Here is a 19,505-nt window from a genome sequence, read left to right as displayed (position 1 = left end):
TTAGCCATATGCTACGAATATATAAAGCAAGAACAACACTGAAGTCTTTTCCTCCCTTCAATTAAATTATATCATCAGTTGACGATAGTGGACTTTGACATATTGGTTTGGAACAGGTCATAGTATAAGTCCCTTAGCCTGTATTTGTGTTGAGTTTTGATACTTATGACTAGTCATTTTTTTTAATGATAAATTGTTTATTTTTATTTTACATAACTTTTGTTCTTGGCTCAACTAAAATGTTTCTAAAGACCAATGGACATGCTTCTGCAAATTGGTGCTGGGCAAATTCAAGCTTTTTAGTTTGGTACATAATCCTGTACAGTGGAGATTTACACACAAAATAACTCTCAACCTGTAATGTTAAATCATCCTTCTCCAAATGTTAATCCCTTTAACTGGGGGCTTTGTGTTAAAGAAATTGTGAAACCGGTCCTTGGTAGATATCTTACACACTGCTCCAAAACTTAGGGGACAACTAGATAATGTTAAGAGGCTGCATTCTCAATCACAGGGAAAATATCCAGGAAAAAGCATTTGTACAAGCTTTAAAAACAAATGGCTAACTGCATTTCTCCCTTTGCACAAATCACACAGACACAAGAAAGCCATTCATGAAATAATGCACCACAAACATAAGCATTTATTCATTTCCAAATTAAGCAAATGACAAACCCAGTTGCTTTTCTTTTTCTTTACCTATGCCTGGTGATATTACGTCTCAAAGTGGTCAGGTATCATGCACTACTAGAAAAACATCCTGAAATTATTTAAACCAGAAAATGCATCATCATTGATATGTTAACAGCTTCCACTTTGAAATGCTTAAAAATAACAGATTCTTAAAAGCTTGTGCTGGGAATGTTATGTTCACAACAGATTTAGAAGCTACTACTTGGCTCACATTTCAAACAAAAAATAGATAAGCAAGATTCATGCTATGTTAGTATACAATTTCTCCTTGCACTACTGAAAGATCACTATTCACCTTGAATTAACTTTTAATAAAAACAAAGTGCATACAGAAAAATACAACAATTTTAAGAAAAAAATGGTCCCAACATTTAACTCAAAGTCTATGACAAATAGCTTTTTATAAATACTTCTGAGAATAGGTACAATTATACTCAAAGTACAGTTCTTTTGAAATCTTCAAAAAATGTTCCTGTTAATCCACAAATAGTGCTTGTTTTAGGTTAGCATTTCTGTTAAATGCGTGCGATGAGCTACTTGTTATCCAAGCGTAGCAGCTGCTCCTTACCATTTACTGTTAAAGATTTTAATTGGCCATCTTCTTCTACTTCTACTCTTTCTTCTCCGTTCTCAACAATTCTGTTGGGAAAATATAGCAAATTATTATTTTACAAAGGCATTTGCAAGCTTTTAAATACAATACAGCAAAGTCGCTTTTCTGTAACTAGTGTTTTTCATGAAAAAAATCACACGTAAAAAAATCACACATGTGGATGGCATGTAAGAAGATCAAATGCAGAATATGCTATAACAAGAAAGTCCTAGAAGGTACCAGAGTGTATGTCATGAGACCTCCTCGGTCATGCAATGTAGATTAAGAGAAAAATCTGAGGATGCCAAGGAAAGGTGAGAATGTATGTGTGATGAGCTTATTCCTGCTGTCCATGGAAAATACAAGTTTTCTTGAACATGCAGCTGACTTAGCCCTATATGTAGGAATCCCTAAGTTAAGGGTTGTATTGAAGCCCCTTTTCAATTGTCCACTGAAGACACATGCAAAATGATTTCTTGGCAGGGAAGTTAAACGTTCTTATGCCTTTTTTTTTTAAACTACCCAAATCTATTGTCATTAAGGAAATGAGTAGCGACGTAATGAATACACTGAAAGTAAACTATAAAAACCACCACTGTTATTGCATTGTAGGCTTTTACAGGGCTTTCCAAGGATACACTCTACCTTGTTGTAACAAATTGATGTTACAAGTTACAATTCTACACTTCATGAAAGCTAGCCCGGGTGTATTCGAGTCCTAAGTACAAGTCCTAAGTACAAATAGATGATTTTTTAAAGTGTTTCATTCCGTCTAGTGTTTTTGCAATTTAAAGCAGGAAGAGACAATTTTTTTTATGAGTTCAAGGATAGGCATAATTCAGAAGAAAGATGAATTATGTGGAAGTCAGGCTATTTTTGGAAGAAACCTACAATACACTTGCAAAACTACTGTTAAACATTATGTATAGTGGGTGAATAACTACTGCCTGAATTTCACCCACTTCTGAAAAAAGTAACTGCAATACCACCACCATGTTAACTTGAGAAAACATATGTAGGCTCAGAAGGCCAGTGGAGTGCATTTTATAAGAGGCTTCAGGTGAAGTTGATCTAGTACTACAGGATGGGAGGTAACTGGTTTTTACTGTTCCAAAAGAAGGTAGCCATAAGCAGTAGAATGAGGTAGTCTACAGCCCCACCAATATTTTGCCCAAACAGTATCAACAACTAAAATATTTAGGGCCAGGGATGAATATTGGTTTGTCCAACCAAAAACAATGTTCTGCTGCCTCTGGAAGTAGCTATTACAAGAAAATGAATTCAGTTTGTTTTCAAGCCAGATCCAGACACAAGAAAACTAGACATTTTGGTACAGGACAGTGGTTTCATTAATTTTTAAGCTGGAGCCACTTTGGATGCTCTTCTCATGTAGGGCCACTACACTGCAGACTGGAAAATTAGGTTCTTACACCTTGGTAATTTTCTTTCCTTTAGTCACAGCAGATGAATCCATTACGAATGGGTTGTGTCCACCTACCAGCAGGGGGAGATAGAGAACACTGAAAACCATAGTGCCTCTAGGACGGCTAGCTCCATCTGCCTCTCAGTATTTTGAAGCTTCCAAAGCAGTGTTAAACCGCAAAGTAGCATAACATGAACTTTCCTCACAGTAAACGAACGCCCCAGAACAGGAGCAATAACACAAAGGAGGGACGAACTCAACCTCCTGTAGTAGAACAGAAATCCTGAAGACTGTTTTCCAACTTCTCCCAATGAGGTAACATGTCTGCAGAAAAAACTGAACACAAAACAGAGTCAATCAGGAAGGGATCATGGATTCATCTGCTGTGACTAAAGGAAAGAAAATTACCAAGGTAAGAACCTAATTTTCCCTTCCTTGTCATCAGCAGCAGATGAATCCATTACAAATGGGATGTATCAAAGCAATCCCTAGATAGGGCGGGAACAAGCCACAACATGCGCAAGCACTTGTGCTCCAAAAAGCACATCCCTCCTGGCAGCCACATCCAGCTTGTAATGACGGGCAAAAGAGGGCTTAGAAGTCCAAGTAGCTGTACTACATATCTCTTGAAGAGAGAATGCTCCCATCTCAGCCCAAGAGGAAGAAATCGCTCCTGTGGAATGTGCCTTAAAGGCGTCAGGCGAAGGCCGGCCAGATAGCAGATATGCAGGAAAAAATGGCTTCCTTAAGTCTACGGGGCTATAGTGGCTTTAGACACTGGAGACCCTCTGCACGGAACTGACAACAATACAAAAAGGTGATCAGAGGTCCTGAAAGCATTAGACATCTGCAGATACTGCAACAGAGCCCTGCGCACATCCAAAAGGTGCAACTGCCCAGAAGATTCTGGAAACTCATCCCTAGTAAAGGAGGGCAGATAATAGTCTGGTTTAGGTGAAACGCTGAAACCACCTTAGGCAGGAAGGAAGGCACAGTACGTACTGTTACTCCGGACTCTGAGAATTGCAGAAATGGGTCTCGACAGGACAGCGCCTGGAGCTCAGACACCCGTCTTGCCGATGTAATGGCCACCAAAAAGACTGGCTTTCGAGTCACATCCTTCTCCGAAGCTCGCCTCAGCGGCTGGAAGGGCAAACACTGAAGAATCTTTAATACTAGCCCCAGGTTCCAAGCCGGACAAGGGGCCCGCACGGGAGGCAGGACCCTAAGCACCCCTCTAAGAAACTGTGCAATGTCCGGATGCGCAGCCAGGAAGAGGCCCAAGAGCTTTCCCCGAAAACATGCCAATGCTGCCACTTGAACACGCAGGGAATTACAGGCCAAGCCTTTTTGTACACCATCCTGCAAAAAGTCAAGTATCGGCAAGACTGTAGCCCGCATGAGTGTGATCGCTTTAGAAGCACACCAAGCCTCAAACTGGTGCCAGATCCGAGCATAGGCCACAGAAGTGGAATGCTTGCAGGCCTGCAAGAGACTGGAGATACCTTGTTAGATAGCCCTGGTCTCTCAATTGCGCCCTCTCAATAGCCATGCCGTAAGACCAAGCGGCATGGATCCTCCATGGTCACCGGGCCTTGCGTCAACAGGTTCGGTCCAGAGGCAAGGGAAGGGGAGCCTCCACCAGCATCCGCCGGAGGTCCGCATCCCACGGCCGCCTGGGCCAATCGGGGCAATGAGGATCACCACTCCTTGATGCCGCTGAATTCACAGGAGTCGCCCTTTTAAGGGCCCAAGGAGGGAACACATACAGGAGGTCCGGAGGCCAGAGTTGAGCCAAGGCATGCAACCCTGCCAAGCGAGGATCTCTCCATCTGCTGAAAAAGGACGGGACTTTGACAGTTATGCTTCAGGCCATAAGATCCACTACGGGTGTTCCCAATTTGGCACAGATCTGAAGGAACACTTTGTCTGCCAGTTCCCACTCTGCTGGGTCAATTTGATACCTGCTTAGAAAATCGGCTTGCACGTTGCTCTGACCTGCTATGTAAGCTGCTGACAGAAACTGCAGATGTAGCTCAGCCCAGTGGCATATCTGAGCGGCCTCTGCGGCCAGTGCTTGGCACTGAGTGCCGCCTTGTCGATTTATGTAGGCCACTGCTGTCTCCGACAGAACTCTGACAGCCAGTCCCTCCATTGTCTTGTGAAAGGCCAGAAGAGCCTGGCATATCGCTCTCAATTCCAAGCGATTGATGGACCACCCCGTTTCCTCGGGTTTCCACAGACCCTGGGTATAGCTTCCCTGGCAATATGCTCCCCAGCCCTTCAGGCTGGCATCCGTTACCACCAGGCACCAATCGGGAAGCGCTAGCAGCATTCCTCGCTGCAGCATGCTGTCTGAGAGCCACCACTCCATACTGAGTTGGGCCGCAGGGAACAACGTGAGTCTGCGTTGATAATCCTGGGATAAAGGAGACCATTGTTGAAGCAGGGCAATTTGCAGAGGTCTCATATGCGCTCTTGCCCATGGCACCACTTCCAAGGTAGCCATCATCGCCCCCAACAGCTGGACAAAGTCCCAAGCTCGTGGGCGAGGCATTCTCAGAAGCAGACAGACCTGATTCTGAAGCTTACACCACCTTAGGTCGGGAATATTGACAACACAGCCCACAGATTGCAGTACTGAGACCACTCCGGCTGTTACATGATGACTCTCTTCTGCAGAGTCCGCTCTGATAAGATAGTCGTCGAGGTATGGGTGAACCCGGATACCCTCTCGCCTGGGAAAGGCAGTTACTACCACCATTACCTTGGAAAAGGTTCGGGGAGCTGTGGCGAGGCCAAAAGGCAAGGCCCGAAATGGAATTTATTTTTTTTTGTTACATTTGTACCCCGCACTTTCCCAATCATGGCAGGCTCAATGCGGCTTACATGGGGCAATGGAGGGTTAAGTGACTTGCCCAGAGTCACAAGGAGCTGCCTGTGCTGGGAATCGTGAGGAACTCTCCTGGCTGTACCGCCACAATGACGGTTTCCATGTGAAAATGCCGCACTCTTAGTGACTCGTTTACTTTCTTTAAGTCGAGAATGGGCCAAAAGATCTGCCTTTTCGCAGCACCACAGAATAAATGGAGTAACGACCGCAGCCGTGTTCGGTGGGAGGCACAGGGATCACCGCTCCAAGGTGCAACAAGACTTGTAAGGTCTCCTCTACCGCCGCCCATTTGACGGCAGTGCCACATTGGGACTCCACAAACACATCTCTCACCGGGGCACCGAAATCCAATCGGTAACCTTCTCTGATCAGGTCCAAGATCCACTGATCTGAGATAATCTTGGTCCACTACTCGAGAAAGAGGGAAAGGCGTCCTCATACAGCTGTAAAGGAGGAGTGGACCGGCATCCCATCATTGTGGAGGACGGCCATGAACTCCTGGCCTTGAGCCTGCCGCTGCGGAGCGTATGTCCGAGCAAAAGGAGTTCCTCTGCTGAAAGCGGGCACATTGAGTAAACCCAGCAGAGCGCCCTGGGCGATACCTTCTAGCTTCACGGAAGCGAGGTCTGGAGGAGGAGGGAACCAACTGACCCTTGGAAGAAGGCCGCGGCCTAGCCACAGGTAACTGCTGGGGTTTAGCATCCCCCAGGTATTTAACAATCTTCTCCAACGCCTCTTCAAATAACAGAAGGTCCCAAAAGGGCAACTTCACCAGCCTTTGCTTAGAGGCCATGTCAGCCGCCCAATGCCGCAGCCATAGAAGGCAGCGGGCGGACACCGCCACAGACATCTGTTTAGCTGAAGCTCTGGCCAAATCATAGAGGGTGTCAGCTAAAAATTACATGGCTGACTATGCACGGTGCAACCTCAGCGAGGGACTTTGCACCATCCACGGGCTGTTCCACTGCCTGTTGTTACCAAGAGAGGCAGGCTCAAGCAGCATAAGAACTGCAAACAGACGCCCTTAAGGCTAGGCCCGAAATCTCAAGGACCATTTTAACGCTGATTCCAGCCGCCGGTCCTGATGTCCTTCAGGGCGACCCCTCCCTCTACTGGGAGGATGGACTTTCTTGTTACTGCCGTGACTAAGGCATCCACTTTAGGCATCCCAAAACGGGCAAATTGCTCCTCACTCAGAGGGAAAAGATGCCCCATCGCCCTGGCACGTTCAAGGGCCCCTCTGGGTCAGCCCATTGAGCAGAAATAAGCTCTTGGATGGAGTCATGCAAAGGAAAGGCTCCAGCAGGCTTCTTAGTACTCGCCATCCTCGGATTAACAGAGGAGGCCTCGCCTTTAACACAATCATCAATAGAGAGGGCCTGTAAGGTATCAGAGATAAGTGCTGGCAGCTCATCACAGTGGAAAATCCGAACCGCAGTGAGATCATCTAGATCTAGTGCCAAACCGGCACCCTCCTCTGGCTCCTCAGACCACGAAGGCCTACCAGATCCCTCAGAGTCCCCACAACCTGACCACGGGGGGAAAAGGGGGGTGTGCCACTCTCCGCCGGGGAATTTACCCGTCTATGCTTAGCGTGCATCCAACACTCAGGGGCCTCCACGTCTGACAGCCCCGGGCCATAATCAGTCGGAGGGGGACCAGGTAGCAACACAGTGTCAGACACCTGCGGCAGAGCTCTTTTCAGCATGAAGGCTTTATGTAAAATAAGCACAAACTTGGGGGAGAAAAACTAACCCTGACCGCCCGTCTCCGAATTAGGAGCCACGGGGAACGGAGCTCCTCTGATAGCCTCGGCCCAAGGCGCCCCTCTGCTCTCAGACTCCTCCGCAACTGCGGGTGTCGAGCCATGCTGCGCTTGCAAGATGGCGCCCGCAGCCAGCTTCATCGAGTGAGAAGAATCTTCACTCGCCATACTCGTACTGGCTCTACCGTCTAAACAGCACGATTTACAGAGCCCTGCTGCTGAACTGCACTTGCCACAACGGGAACAGCGCTTAACTCCCTCAGCAGCCATCACCGAAAAATGGGGGAATAAAATTCAAAATGGCGGCTTTGCGCCAAAATCACCCCGATCGGAACGCCATCCACGGGCCCTCCCCGGAGGAGCTGAGTATCGCACTTACCTCAAAGGACGTAGTCCACAAGTTCCGGTAACGCTGCACAGTCAGGAAAAGCCTCAAATAGCAGTGCTGAAAAGCGTGTTGTTGGTTTTTTTTTTTTAATGCTGTGAGGAAAGTCGGAGGCAAACAGCTACAGAGGTACTCCGGAGAAGAGGGTGGGAAAGGCAGGGAAAGGGCGAACCTATATGCCTACATCCACACAGGGGGAAGGGGAAGGCAGGGAAAGGACGAACCTGTGTGCCTTTAAAGTGGGCTCCACTTAGCCACAACACCCCTGCTACAACTGGCAAAAGCACAGGAGCCACCCCAGGCAGAATCTTGAAGGCGCTGAACAAGCTACGTCCAACCCTGCTGGGAGATAGAGAAATACTGAGAGGCAGATGGAGCTAGCCATCCTAGAGGCACTATGGTTTTCAGTGTTTTCTATCTCCCCCTGCTGGGAGGTGGACACAACCCATTCGTAATGGATTCATCTGCTGCTGATGACTACTACTACTATTTAACATTTCTAAAGCGCTACCAGGGTTACGCAGCGCTGTACAATCTAACAAAGAAGGCCAGTCCCTGCTCAAAGAAGCTTACAATCTAAAGGACAAAAAATTGCTGTCAATCAAATTGGAGGCAGTCTACATTTCCTGGATAGAGGTACAATGGTTAGGTGCCGAAAGTGACATTGAAGAGGTGGGCTTTGAGCAAGGATTTGAAGATGGGCATGGAGGGGGCTTGGCGTATGGGCTCAAGGAGTTTATTCCAAGCATAGGGTGAGGCGAGGCAGAAAGGGCGGAGCCTGGAGTTGGCAGTGGTGGAGAAGGGTACTGAGAGGAGGGATTTGTCCTGTGAGCGGAGGTTACGGGTAAGAGCGTAAGGGGAGATGAGGGTAGAGAGGTAATGAGGGGCTGCAGATTGAGTGCATTTGTAGGTTAGTAGGAGAAGCTTGAACTGTATGCGGTACCTAATCGGAAGCCAGTGAAGTGACTTGAGGAGAGGGGTGATATGAGCATCTCGGTCTAGGCGGAAGATAAGACGTGCAGCAGAGTTCTGAACGGATTGAAGGGGGGATAGATGGTTAAGTGGGAGGCCAGTGAGGAGTAGGTTGCAGTAGTCAAGGCGAGAGTTGATGAGAGAGTGGATGAGAGTTCGGGTGGTGTGCTCGGAGAGGAAGGGGCAAATTTTGCTGATGTTATAGAGAAAGAAGCGACAGGTCTTGGCTGTCTGCTGGATATGGGCAGAGAAGGAGAGGGAGGAGTCGAAGATGACTCTGATGTTGCGGGCAGATGAGACGGGGAGGATGAAGGTGTTGTCGACTGAAATAGAGAGTGGAGGGAAAGGAGAAGTGGGTTTGGGTGGAAAGACAATGAGCTCGATCTTGGCCATGTTCCGTTTCAGGTGGCGGTTGGACATCCAGGCAGCAATGTCGGATAAGCAGACTGATACTTTGGCCTGGGTTTCCGCAGTGATTTCTGGTGTGGAGAGGTAAAGCTGGGTGTCGACTGCATAAAGATGGTATTGGAAACCATGAGATGAGATCACTAGAGGGAATAAATTCATCCTCCAAAACATGAAACTGGAGGGAATTAAGTCATCCTCCTTTAATTGAACAAGAATCCTGAAGACTGTTTTCTGACTTTCTCCCAAGGACGGAATCTCTAGGAAACACGAACAGAACCTGAAATAGATTTACAGCAGATAGCAATCAGACAGGGAGGGATCATTTCTGCATCTGCTATGACTAAAGGAAAGAAAATTATCACGATAAGAACCTAATTTTCCCTTCCTTGTCATCAAGCAGATGCAGCCATTACAGATGGGATGTATCAAAGCAATCCCTAGATAGGGTGGGAACAAGCCACACCACGCGCCAGCACTTGCGTTCCAAAATGTGCGTCCCTCCTGGCAGCCACATCCAGCCTGTAATGTCGGGCAAAAGAGAGCTTAGAAGCCCATGTTGCTGCACTACAAATCTCTTGAAGAGAGAGTGCTCCAGTTTCAGCCCAAGAGGAGGAAATTCCTCTAGTGGAATGCGCCTTAAAGGCATCAGGCGGAGGCCGGTCGGCAAGCAAATAAGCTGAAAAGATAGATTCTTTAAGCCAGCGGGCAATAGTGGCTTGAGACGCTGGAGACCCTCTGCGAGGACCTGATAGCAAAACAAGCAGATGATCAGAGGTCCTGAAAAGTTAGTAACTCGCAGATACTGCAGCAGAGTCTTGCGCACGTCCAACAGGTGCAATTGCCCAAAAGATTCTGGAAACTCCTCCTCGACAAAGGAGGGCAAGAAAATAGGTTGGTTTAGGTGAAACGCTGAAACCACCTTAGGCAAGAAGGAAGGCACGGTCCGAACCGTGACCCCGGACTCTGAAAACTGCAGAAAAGGGTATGTACAGGACAGCGCCTGGAGCTCTGACACCCGTCTCGCCGAAGTAATGGCCACTAACAAGACGGCCTTCAGTGTCAAATCTTTCTCTGAAGCACGCCGAAGCGGTTCAAAGGGAGCACCCTGAAGGGCCTTCAGCACTAGCCCCAGGTTCCAAGCTGGACAAGGTGCACGCACGGGAGGACGGTTCGCGCCAAAATTGCCCCAATCGCGGGCCCACCCGGAGGAGTCAGAAAACACTCTTACCTCACTGGACCGAGTATCACAGCTCCGGTCCCACAGAAAAAGGCAAGGAAAAACCTCTGTTCCAGCGACTAAGCACCAAAGCGCGACGCAACTTTTTTTTTTTTTTTTTTTTAACGCTGTGAGGAAAGCAGAGGTAAATAGAACTCCGGAGGCTCAGGTGAGTTGGAAAGGCTGGGAAAGGCAGGGAAAGGGCGAACCTATGTGCCTGCATCCACTGTTGGTGGGGAAGGACAGGGAAAGCTAAGCAATGTGTCCACATCCACGGAGGTATGGGTAAGGCAGGGAAAGGGCGAACCTATGTGCCTTTAAAGTGAAGCTGCTATAGCCTCCAACACCCCTGCTAACAACTGGCAAAAGCACAGGAGCAACCTCCAGGCAGATTTTTGATGGAGCTTGAAGAAGCTGCAGCCACTCTGCTAGGGGAGATAGAGAATACTGGAGAGAGGCAGTGGAGCAAGCTGGTATGAGGCACTGAAAAAAGTGTGCTTTCTATCTCCCTCTGCTGGCTAATGGACACAACCCCATCTGTAATGGCTGCATCTGCTTGATCACAAGGAATGATGGTTTTTTGAGAAGTGGTGTGACTACAGCATGCTTGAAGGTGTTAGGGACATTTGCAGTGGAGAGAGAGAGAGAGGTTGAGGATATGACAGATGGGGGGGGGGGTGACAGTAGGAGAGATGGTGTTTAGTAAATTGGTGGGGATGGGATCAGAGGAACAGGTGGTGCATTTCAAGGATTGCTGCAGCCGCTTGTCAGCGTGACGAAGATTGGCATTCAGACTCCTGATGCAGGTGTTTGTACGCCGAAACACGGCCCGTGTCGGGTTTTCATCATAAATAAAGGACTACATTTTTCTCAATCCTGAAGGCCCAGTGTTTACTCTGTTTGTTTGTTTGACTATCCTCCTTGCCATGAATGATCAAGCATTATCATTAGATGACCAAATGTATGCTACAATCCAACTTATTACTCAGTACTTTATGTAATACCGTATTGAATTCTTCTTTATCATGTATTTATGTATGCAAATGTTATATATATATATATACCATAACCTGTTCCATAAATGTTATGTTCCATGTATGTTACCATGTATGTATGCACCTGAACGCATTGCCATTTGTAATTCTGTTACCCGGAAATGGCAACAGCCATTACGCCAAATGTAAGCCACATTGAGCCTGCAAATTGGTGGGAAAATGTGGGATACAAATGCTACAAATAAATAAATAAATAAATAAAATGTATCTTCATTGAAAAATATAAAAAGAGGAGTACAAAAACCATAACAAAACTTTAAGTGGGGTAATATGGGACATTAAGGGACACATTCAATAAAGGATTATACATTTATCATTAATTTGGACATACAATTGCTGAAAGTCTCAAACTTAAAAGTATTAATAAACCAAGTTCCACCAGTTATTAAAACATGCATTAGATAAGTTCCTTCATGAGCCCAATATTAATTTCAAAGCAATAGCTAAGAAAGTATCCAGTAAAGAACATTCATGGGAAGATAAAATCTGGTGGAAACAAACAGCCCTCAGAATAATATACTTAAACTGATGATTGGAGGAAATAGGTAAGATATTACAGATATGTGACCATACATTAACCTAAAAAGGCTGGATACAGGAACATTCAAATAACACGTTTAAAAGAGCCACGATTTTTGTTACATAAAGGGGATACATTGGGGTTGATGTGATATGCTTTGGTGGGTGTCTAGTAAGATCTATGTGCTAGCATAAATAGAAATTGAGTAATATTAGCTGACCAGGAGGAAAAAATATTACACCAAAACATTTCCCATTCATTCTCTTGGAATACATAAATCAATATCCTCTTGCCATATCTTTTTTAAGCTTAAGATTTTAATAGCTTATAAAAAAAAAAGCAAAGCTAAATGTCCTAAGGTAAGGAATTGATTACAGTAGGTAAACTAAAGAAAAACCCTGATTGGATAAAGCATTACAAGAGAAACCAGGTTTTTTTAAAGAGCTCGGAGCAGTTGAAGCCATTGATAAAACTGTATAACAGACGGAAAAAAATCTGACTACAGACCAATAAACTATTTTCAGGGAGGAGGATTTGGCACAAAGAGCAGCAAAATCCCATTTACCTGCCTGTTGCCAAAGTGATCATACTTTTTTCTGATCAATAAGTATTTGCGGATTATACCACATACTACAGTACTGGTCCCAGGGAATATCCAATGCTTTGTCCAAATCTCGTATGACAAAGGATGCCTTGATTATAGTGTTTGAAAGCAATTTAGGTAGTAAAGACAAGCCCAGAATTTTACATAATAATAGAGGAGCAAGTAAGGAATCCTCTATAAGAAGCCATCTGGGAGACAAGGAAGTTTCATGAGAGGTGACCCATACTGCACCATGACATAATATAAATGTTCTATAATCTCTCTATATAAAAGGCAACACCAACGTTCTATGAAGCCTCCAGACGGAAGTGTGAAGGGGGAGAGATATCCGGTTTCCCCATGAGTGTCTGCCCCGCCCTCTCTGTAACACAGTCAGTCAGTGAAGGAAAACAGCAGAGCAGGAAATCAAATCGCTGGCTCTCTAACAGTGAAGGACTCAGAGGGGGGAGGGGAGAGAAGCCAGAGGGCAGGGACACACACACTCCCACATGCACACAGAAGAAAACCTTGCTAGCCCCCGTCTCATTTGCATCAGAAACGGGGCTTTTTTACTAGTAGCTTAATAAATTAGGAAAATTCACTCCAAATTTACTGCTTTGGAAGATTTTAATTTAGTTAGAGATATACATGACTGTCTGCCCGCCCAAAATAATTTAACCATCATTTTTTCCAGGTTGGAATAGAAAGAATGAGGGAATAATATAGGAAACATGTTTAAAATATAAATAATCTTACTGACAATCATCATTTTGAGAGAATCTAGTCTCCCCCACCAAGAAAGATTGAGGGGGGGCCGGACCATGGCAGTAATGCTAATTATACGTTTTCTGTTCTTTTTAACATATTAATTTTGGCTGAAAACCAATAAGTCATTGAGAAAGAAAACACCAAGATATTTGATGGAAGAATCAACCCATTTGAATGGACACTGGGGAATAGAGAATGAGATACAAGCTTCGCTGAGTGGAAAAAGTTCCATCTTATCCCAACAGGAAACCATTTGGAGCTGCTTAAAGAGGTTTGGGGGTTAGAGAGATATAAAATATCATCTACATAAGCAGAAAGCTTAACTCAAGGGTTTTTTTTATATTAATATCAGAAATAAGTGGGTTTTGCCTAATCTGTCAAGAGAGCTCAAGTGCCAGGTTAAACAATAGTGGGGACATAGGGCACCCCTGGTGAGTACCTTGGTGTAAAAAAAAAAAAAAAAGGAAAGGAAGGAAGGAGATAACTCTTCATTAGCCATCATTTTTGCAGAGGGGTTTGAATAAAGCAAATATGTCATAAGTGAAAATCAGGAAGACCAAAGTTCTTTAAAACACAAAATAAATACTTCCGCTCTTCCCGGTCAAAAGCCTTCTCTGCATCGATGGAAACTGCGAGGAGAGGCCCTGTATTCGACCAAGCAGAATGGATGAGATGGCAAAATAACCTAGTGTTATCTGAACCAAGCCTGCCTTTCAAAAAAACCAACTTTGCCATGGTGTATGAGTGGAGATATAACCTTTTCCAGTCTATTAATCAGTAGTTTAGCAAAGATTTTATAGTCCAAGTAAGAAGAGTAGGGTGGTAATTCTGCACTAACTATGGGTCCCTGTTGGGTTTGGGAAGTACAATAATGCGTGCTTCAAGAAAGCAATCAGAGTGAGACGTATCAGAGAGGAGATCTTGGTAGTACAGATTCAGATTGGGCGCAAGCAAGGTAGAGAGACTTCTAAAGAATTCAGCAGGCAGACCATCTGGACCAGACGCTTTAGAAGCCGCCAAAGATTTTATGGCTAGTTGTATTTCTTCATTGCTAATTTTTTGATCCAGCAAGTCCTGAGAATGAGAAGAAAGCTTGGGCAAATCTATATGAAGAATTTCTGTGTTAGGAGCTTTGATTTGGAACAGTAGAGATTGGCATAGAACTCTTGAAAAGAGGACAGAATTTCCTAAGTCAGAATGGAGCCAGAAGGAGCCTTGATCCTGAAATAGGTTTAGTTCTACAGCCTTTTTTTAGATAGGATGCAAGCAATTTCCCCAGCCATGTTTGCCATAGCATAGGATGTGGAGCTCTGCTTGAAGTGAATAGAGAAAGCTATATTACTTAAAAGCGAATGCTACACACCTGTAGAAGGTATTCTCCGAGGACAGCAGGCTGATTGTTCTCACTGATGGGTGACGTCCACGGAACCCCCTCCAATCGGAATCTTCACTAGCAAAGACGTTTGCTAGCCCTCGCGCGCCCATGAGCACTGCGCATCCGTCTTCCCGCCGAACCGGCTCGTGTTCGTTAGTGCCGTATGTAGCAAGACAAAGACAAGGGAAGACACAACTCCAAAGGGGAGGCGGGCGGGTTCGTGAGAACAATCAGCCTGCTGTCCTCGGAGAATACCTTCTACAGGTATGTAGCATTCGCTTTCTCAGAGGACAAGCAGGCTGCTTGTTCTCACTGATGGGGTATCCCTAGCCCCCAGGCTCACTCAAAACAACAAACATGGTCAATTGGGCCTCGCAACGGCGAGGACATAACTGAGATTGACCTAACAACTTATCCAACTAACAGAGTGTAGCCTGGAACAGAATAAAAAATGGGCCTAGGGGGGTGGAGTTGGATTCTAAACCCCAAACAGATTCTGAAGCACCAACTGCCCGAACTGACTGTCGCGTCGGGTATCCTGCTGCAGGCAGTAATGAGATGTGAATGTGTGGACAGATGACCACGTCGCAGCCTTGCAGATCTCTTCAATAGTGGCTGACTTCAAGTGGGCCACTGACGCTGCCATGGCTCTAACATTGTGAGCCATGAGATGACCCTCAAGAGCCAGCCCAGCCTGGGCGTAAGTGAAGGAAATACAGTCTGCTAGCCAATTTGATAAGGTGCGTTTCCCCACAGCCACTCCCCTCCTGTTGGGATCAAAAGAAACAAACATTTGGGTGGACTGTCTGTTGGGCTGTGTCCGCTCCAGATAGAAGGCCAATGCTCTTTTGCAGTCCAATGTGTGCAGCTGACGTTCAGCAGGGCAGGAATGCGGACGGGGAAAGAATGTTGGCAAGACAATTGACTGGTTCAGATGGAACTCCGACACCACCTTCGGCAAGAACTTAGGGTGAGTGCGGAGGACTACTCTATTATGATGAAATTTGGTGTAGGGAGCATGGGCTACCAGGGCCTGAAGCTCACTGACTCTACGAGCTGAAGTTACTGCCACAAAGAAAATGACCTTCCAGGTCAAGTACTTCAGATGGCATGAATTCAGTGGCTCAAAAGGAGGTTTCATCAGCTGGGTGAGAACGGCATTGAGATCCCATGACACTGTCGGAGGTTTGATGGGGGGCTTTGACAAAAGCAAACCTCTCATAAAGCGAACAACTAAATGCTGTCCCGAGATCGGCTTACCTTCCCCACGGTAATGGTATGCACTGATTGCGCTAAGGTGAACCCTTACAGAGTTGGTCTTGAGACCAGACTCAGAAAAGTGCAGAAGGTAGTCAAGCAGGGTGTGTGTAGGACAAGAGCGAGAATCTAAGGCCTTGCTGTCACACCAGACGGCAAACCTCCTCCATAAAAAGAAGTAACTCCTCTTAGTGGAATCTTTCCTGGAAGCAAGCAAGACACGGGAGACACCCTCCGACAGACCCAAAGAGGCAAAGTCTACGCTCTCAACATCCAGGCCGTGAGAGCCAGAGACCGGAGGTTGGGATGCAGAAGCGCCCCTTCGTTCTGGGTGATGAGGGTCGGAAAACACTCCAATCTCCACGGTTCTTCGGAGGACAACTCCAGAAGAAGAGGGAACCAGATCTGATGCGGCCAAAAAGGAGCAATCAGAATCATGGTGCCTCGGTCTTGCTTGAGTTTCAACAAAGTCTTCCCTACCAGAGGTATGGGAGGATAAGCATACAGCAGGCCTTCCCCCCAATCCAGGAGGAAGGCATCCGATGCCAGTCGGCCGTGGGCCTGAACTCTGGAACAGAACTGAGGGACCTTGTGGTTGGCTCGAGATGTGAAGAGATCTACCAAGGGGGTGCCCCACACTTGGAAGATCCGGCGCACTACTCTGGAGTTGAGCGACCACTCGTGAGGTTGCATAATCCTGCTCAACCTGTCGGCCAGACTGTTGTTTACACCTGCCAGATATGTGGCTTGGAGAAACAAGCCATAACGGTGAGACCATAGCCACATGCTGACGGCTTCCTGACACAGGGGGCGAGATCCGGTGCCCCCCTGCTTGTTGATGTAATACATGGCAACCTGGTTGTCTGTCTGAATTTGGATAATTTGGTGAGACAGCCGATCTCTGAAAGCCTTCAGAGCGTTCCAGACCGCTCGTAACTCCAGGAGATTGATCTGTAGACCTTGTTCCTGGAGGGACCAGCTTCCCTGGGTGTGAAGCCCATCGACATGAGCTCCCCACCCTAGGAGAGACGCATCCGTAGTCAGCACTTTTTGCGGCTGAGGAATTTGGAAAGGGCGTCCCAGAGTCAAATTGGGCCAAATCGTCCACCAATACAGGGATTCGAGAAAACTCGTGGACAGGTGGATCACGTCCTCTAGATCCCCAGCAGCCTGAAACCACTGGGAAGCTAGGGTTCATTGAGCAGATCGCATGCGAAGACGAGCCATGGGAGTCACATGAACTGTAGAGGCCATGTGGCCGAGCAATCTCAACATCTGCCGAGCTGTGATCTGCTGGGACGCTCGCACCCGGGAGACGAGAGACAACAGATTGTTGGCTCTTATCTCCGGAAGATAGGCACGAGCCGTCCAAGAATCCAGCAGAGCTCCTATGAATTTGAGTCTCTGTACTGGGAGAAGATGGGACTTTGGATAATTTATCACAAACCCTAGTAGCTCCAGGAGTCGAATAGTCACCTGCAAGGACTGTAGAGCTCCTGCCTTGGATGTGTTCTTCACCAGCCAATCGTCGAGATAAGGGAACACGTGCACTCCCAGCCTGCGAAGCGCTGCTGCTACCACAGCCAGACACTTCGTGAACACCCTGGGCGCGGAGGCGAGCCCAAAGGGTAGCACACAGTACTGGAAGTGACGCGTTCCCAGACGGAATCGGAGATACTGTCTGTGAGCTGGCAGTATCGGAATATGCGTGTAAGCATCCTTTAAGTCCAGAGAGCATAGCCAATCCTTTTCCTGAATCATGGGAAGAAGGGTGCCTAGGGAAAGCATCCTGAACTTTTCCTTGACCAGATATTTGTTCAGGGCCCTTAGGACTAGGATGGGACGCATCCCCCCTGTTTTCTTTTCCACAAGGAAGTACCTGGAATAGAATCCCAGCCCCTCATGCCCCGGTGGCACGGGCTCGACCGTATTGGCGCTGAGAAGGGCAGAGAGTTCCTCTGCAAGTACCTGCTTGTGCTGGAAGCTAAAAGACTGAGCTCCCGGTGGGCAATTTGGAGGCATGGAGGCCAAATTGAGGGCGTATCCTTGCCAGACTATTTGAAGAACCCAACAGTCGGAGGTTATAAGAGGCCACCTTTGGTGAAAAACTTTCAACCTCCCCCCGACCGGCAGATCGTCCGGCACAGACACTGTGATATCGGCTATGCCCTGCTGGAGCCAGTCAAAAGCTCGCCCCCTGCTTTTGCTGGGGAGCCGTGGGGCCTTGTTGAGGCGCACGCTGCTGACGAGAGCGAGCGCGCTGGGGCTTAGCCTGGGCCGCAGGCTATCGAGAGGGAGGATTGTACCTACGCTTACCAGAAGAGTAGGGAACAGCCTTCCTTCCCCCATAAAAACATCTACCTGATGAGGTAGATGCTGAAGGCTGCCGGCGGGAGAATTTGTCGAAAGCGGTATCCCGCTGGTGGAGCTGTTCTACCACCAGTTCAACCTTTTCCCCAAAAATGTTATCCGCTCGGCAAGGGGAGTCCGCAATCCGCTGCTGGATCCTATGCTCCAGGTCGGAGGCACGCAGCCATGAGAGTCTGCGCATCACCACACCTTGAGCAGCGGCCCTGGACGCAACATCGAAGGTATCAAATACTTCTCTGGCCAGGAATTTCCTACATGCCTTCAGCTGCCTGACCACCTCCTGAAACGGCTTGGCTTGCTCAGAAGGGAGCTTGTCCACCAAGTCCGCCAGCTTCCACACATTGTTCCGCATATGGATGCTCATGTAGAGCTGGTATGATTGAATCTTGGCCACGAGCATGGAAGAATGATAGGCCTTCCTCCCAAAGGAGTCTAAGGTTCTGGGGTCTTTGCCCCGGGGGCGCCGAAGCATGCTCCCTAGAACTCTTAGCCTTCTTCAGGGCCAGATCCACCACACCAGAGTCGTGAGGCAACTGAGTGCGCATCAGCTCTGGGTCCCCATGGATCCGATACTGGGATTCTATCTTCTTGGGAATGTGGGGATTAGTTAGTGGCTTGGTCCAGTTCGCCAGCAATGTCTTTTTTAGGACATGATGCATGGGTACTGTGGACGCTTCCTTAGGTGAAGGATAGTCCAAGAGCTCAAACATCTCAGCCCTTGGCTCATCCTCCGCAACCACCGGGAAGGGGATGGCCGTAGACATCTCCCGGACAAAGGCCGAGAAAGACAGACTCTCGGGAGGAGAAAGCTGCCTTTCAGGGGAGGGAGTGGGGTCAGAAGGAAGGCCATCAGACTCCTCATCAGAGAAATATCTGATGTCCTCCTCCGCCTCCCACGAGGCCTCATCATCGGTATCAGACACAAGTTCACGAACCTGTGTCTGAAGCCGTGCCCGTTCGACTCCGTGGAAACACGGCCACGATGGGAGTGTTGAGAGGTGGACTCCCTGGCCGGCAGCGGCGAAGCTCCCTCCCCCGACGTTCGGGGAGTCCACCTGGGAGGCAGCCGAAGCCTACCGGGGACCTCACCCCGGGCAAAGGGCCAGCCGTCGTCTCACTCGACGGCACCGGTGGCGCAAGCACCCCCAGTACCGGATGAGAAGGGCGTAACAGCTCTTCCAGGATGCCTGGAAGAACGGCCCGGACACTCTCGTGCAGAGCGGCTGTGGA

At 47.5% G+C, this 19,505-nt stretch overlaps 1 protein-coding gene across 3 annotated transcripts in view; it reads right to left on the bottom strand.

The window, feature by feature from the left end:
* Positions 1 to 19,505, bottom strand: part of DNAJB6 (DnaJ heat shock protein family (Hsp40) member B6) — a 257,593-nt gene that overhangs the window by 128,622 nt on the left and 109,466 nt on the right. For 2 of the 3 annotated variants that reach the window (XM_030198684.1, XM_030198675.1), the window contains exon 8: positions 1,262 to 1,332. In XM_030198684.1, the coding sequence (XP_030054544.1) occupies positions 1,262 to 1,332 (71 nt within the window). Of the gene's footprint in view, positions 1 to 620; positions 1,333 to 19,505 lie in introns of those variants that run through there. The other variant, XM_030198693.1, reaches the window with a different exon arrangement.

Source organism: Microcaecilia unicolor, chromosome 1, assembly GCF_901765095.1.
Source record: "Microcaecilia unicolor chromosome 1, aMicUni1.1, whole genome shotgun sequence".
Lineage (NCBI taxonomy): Eukaryota > Metazoa > Chordata > Amphibia > Gymnophiona > Siphonopidae > Microcaecilia > Microcaecilia unicolor.
This window is presented reverse-complemented; position numbering and strand designations above follow the sequence as displayed.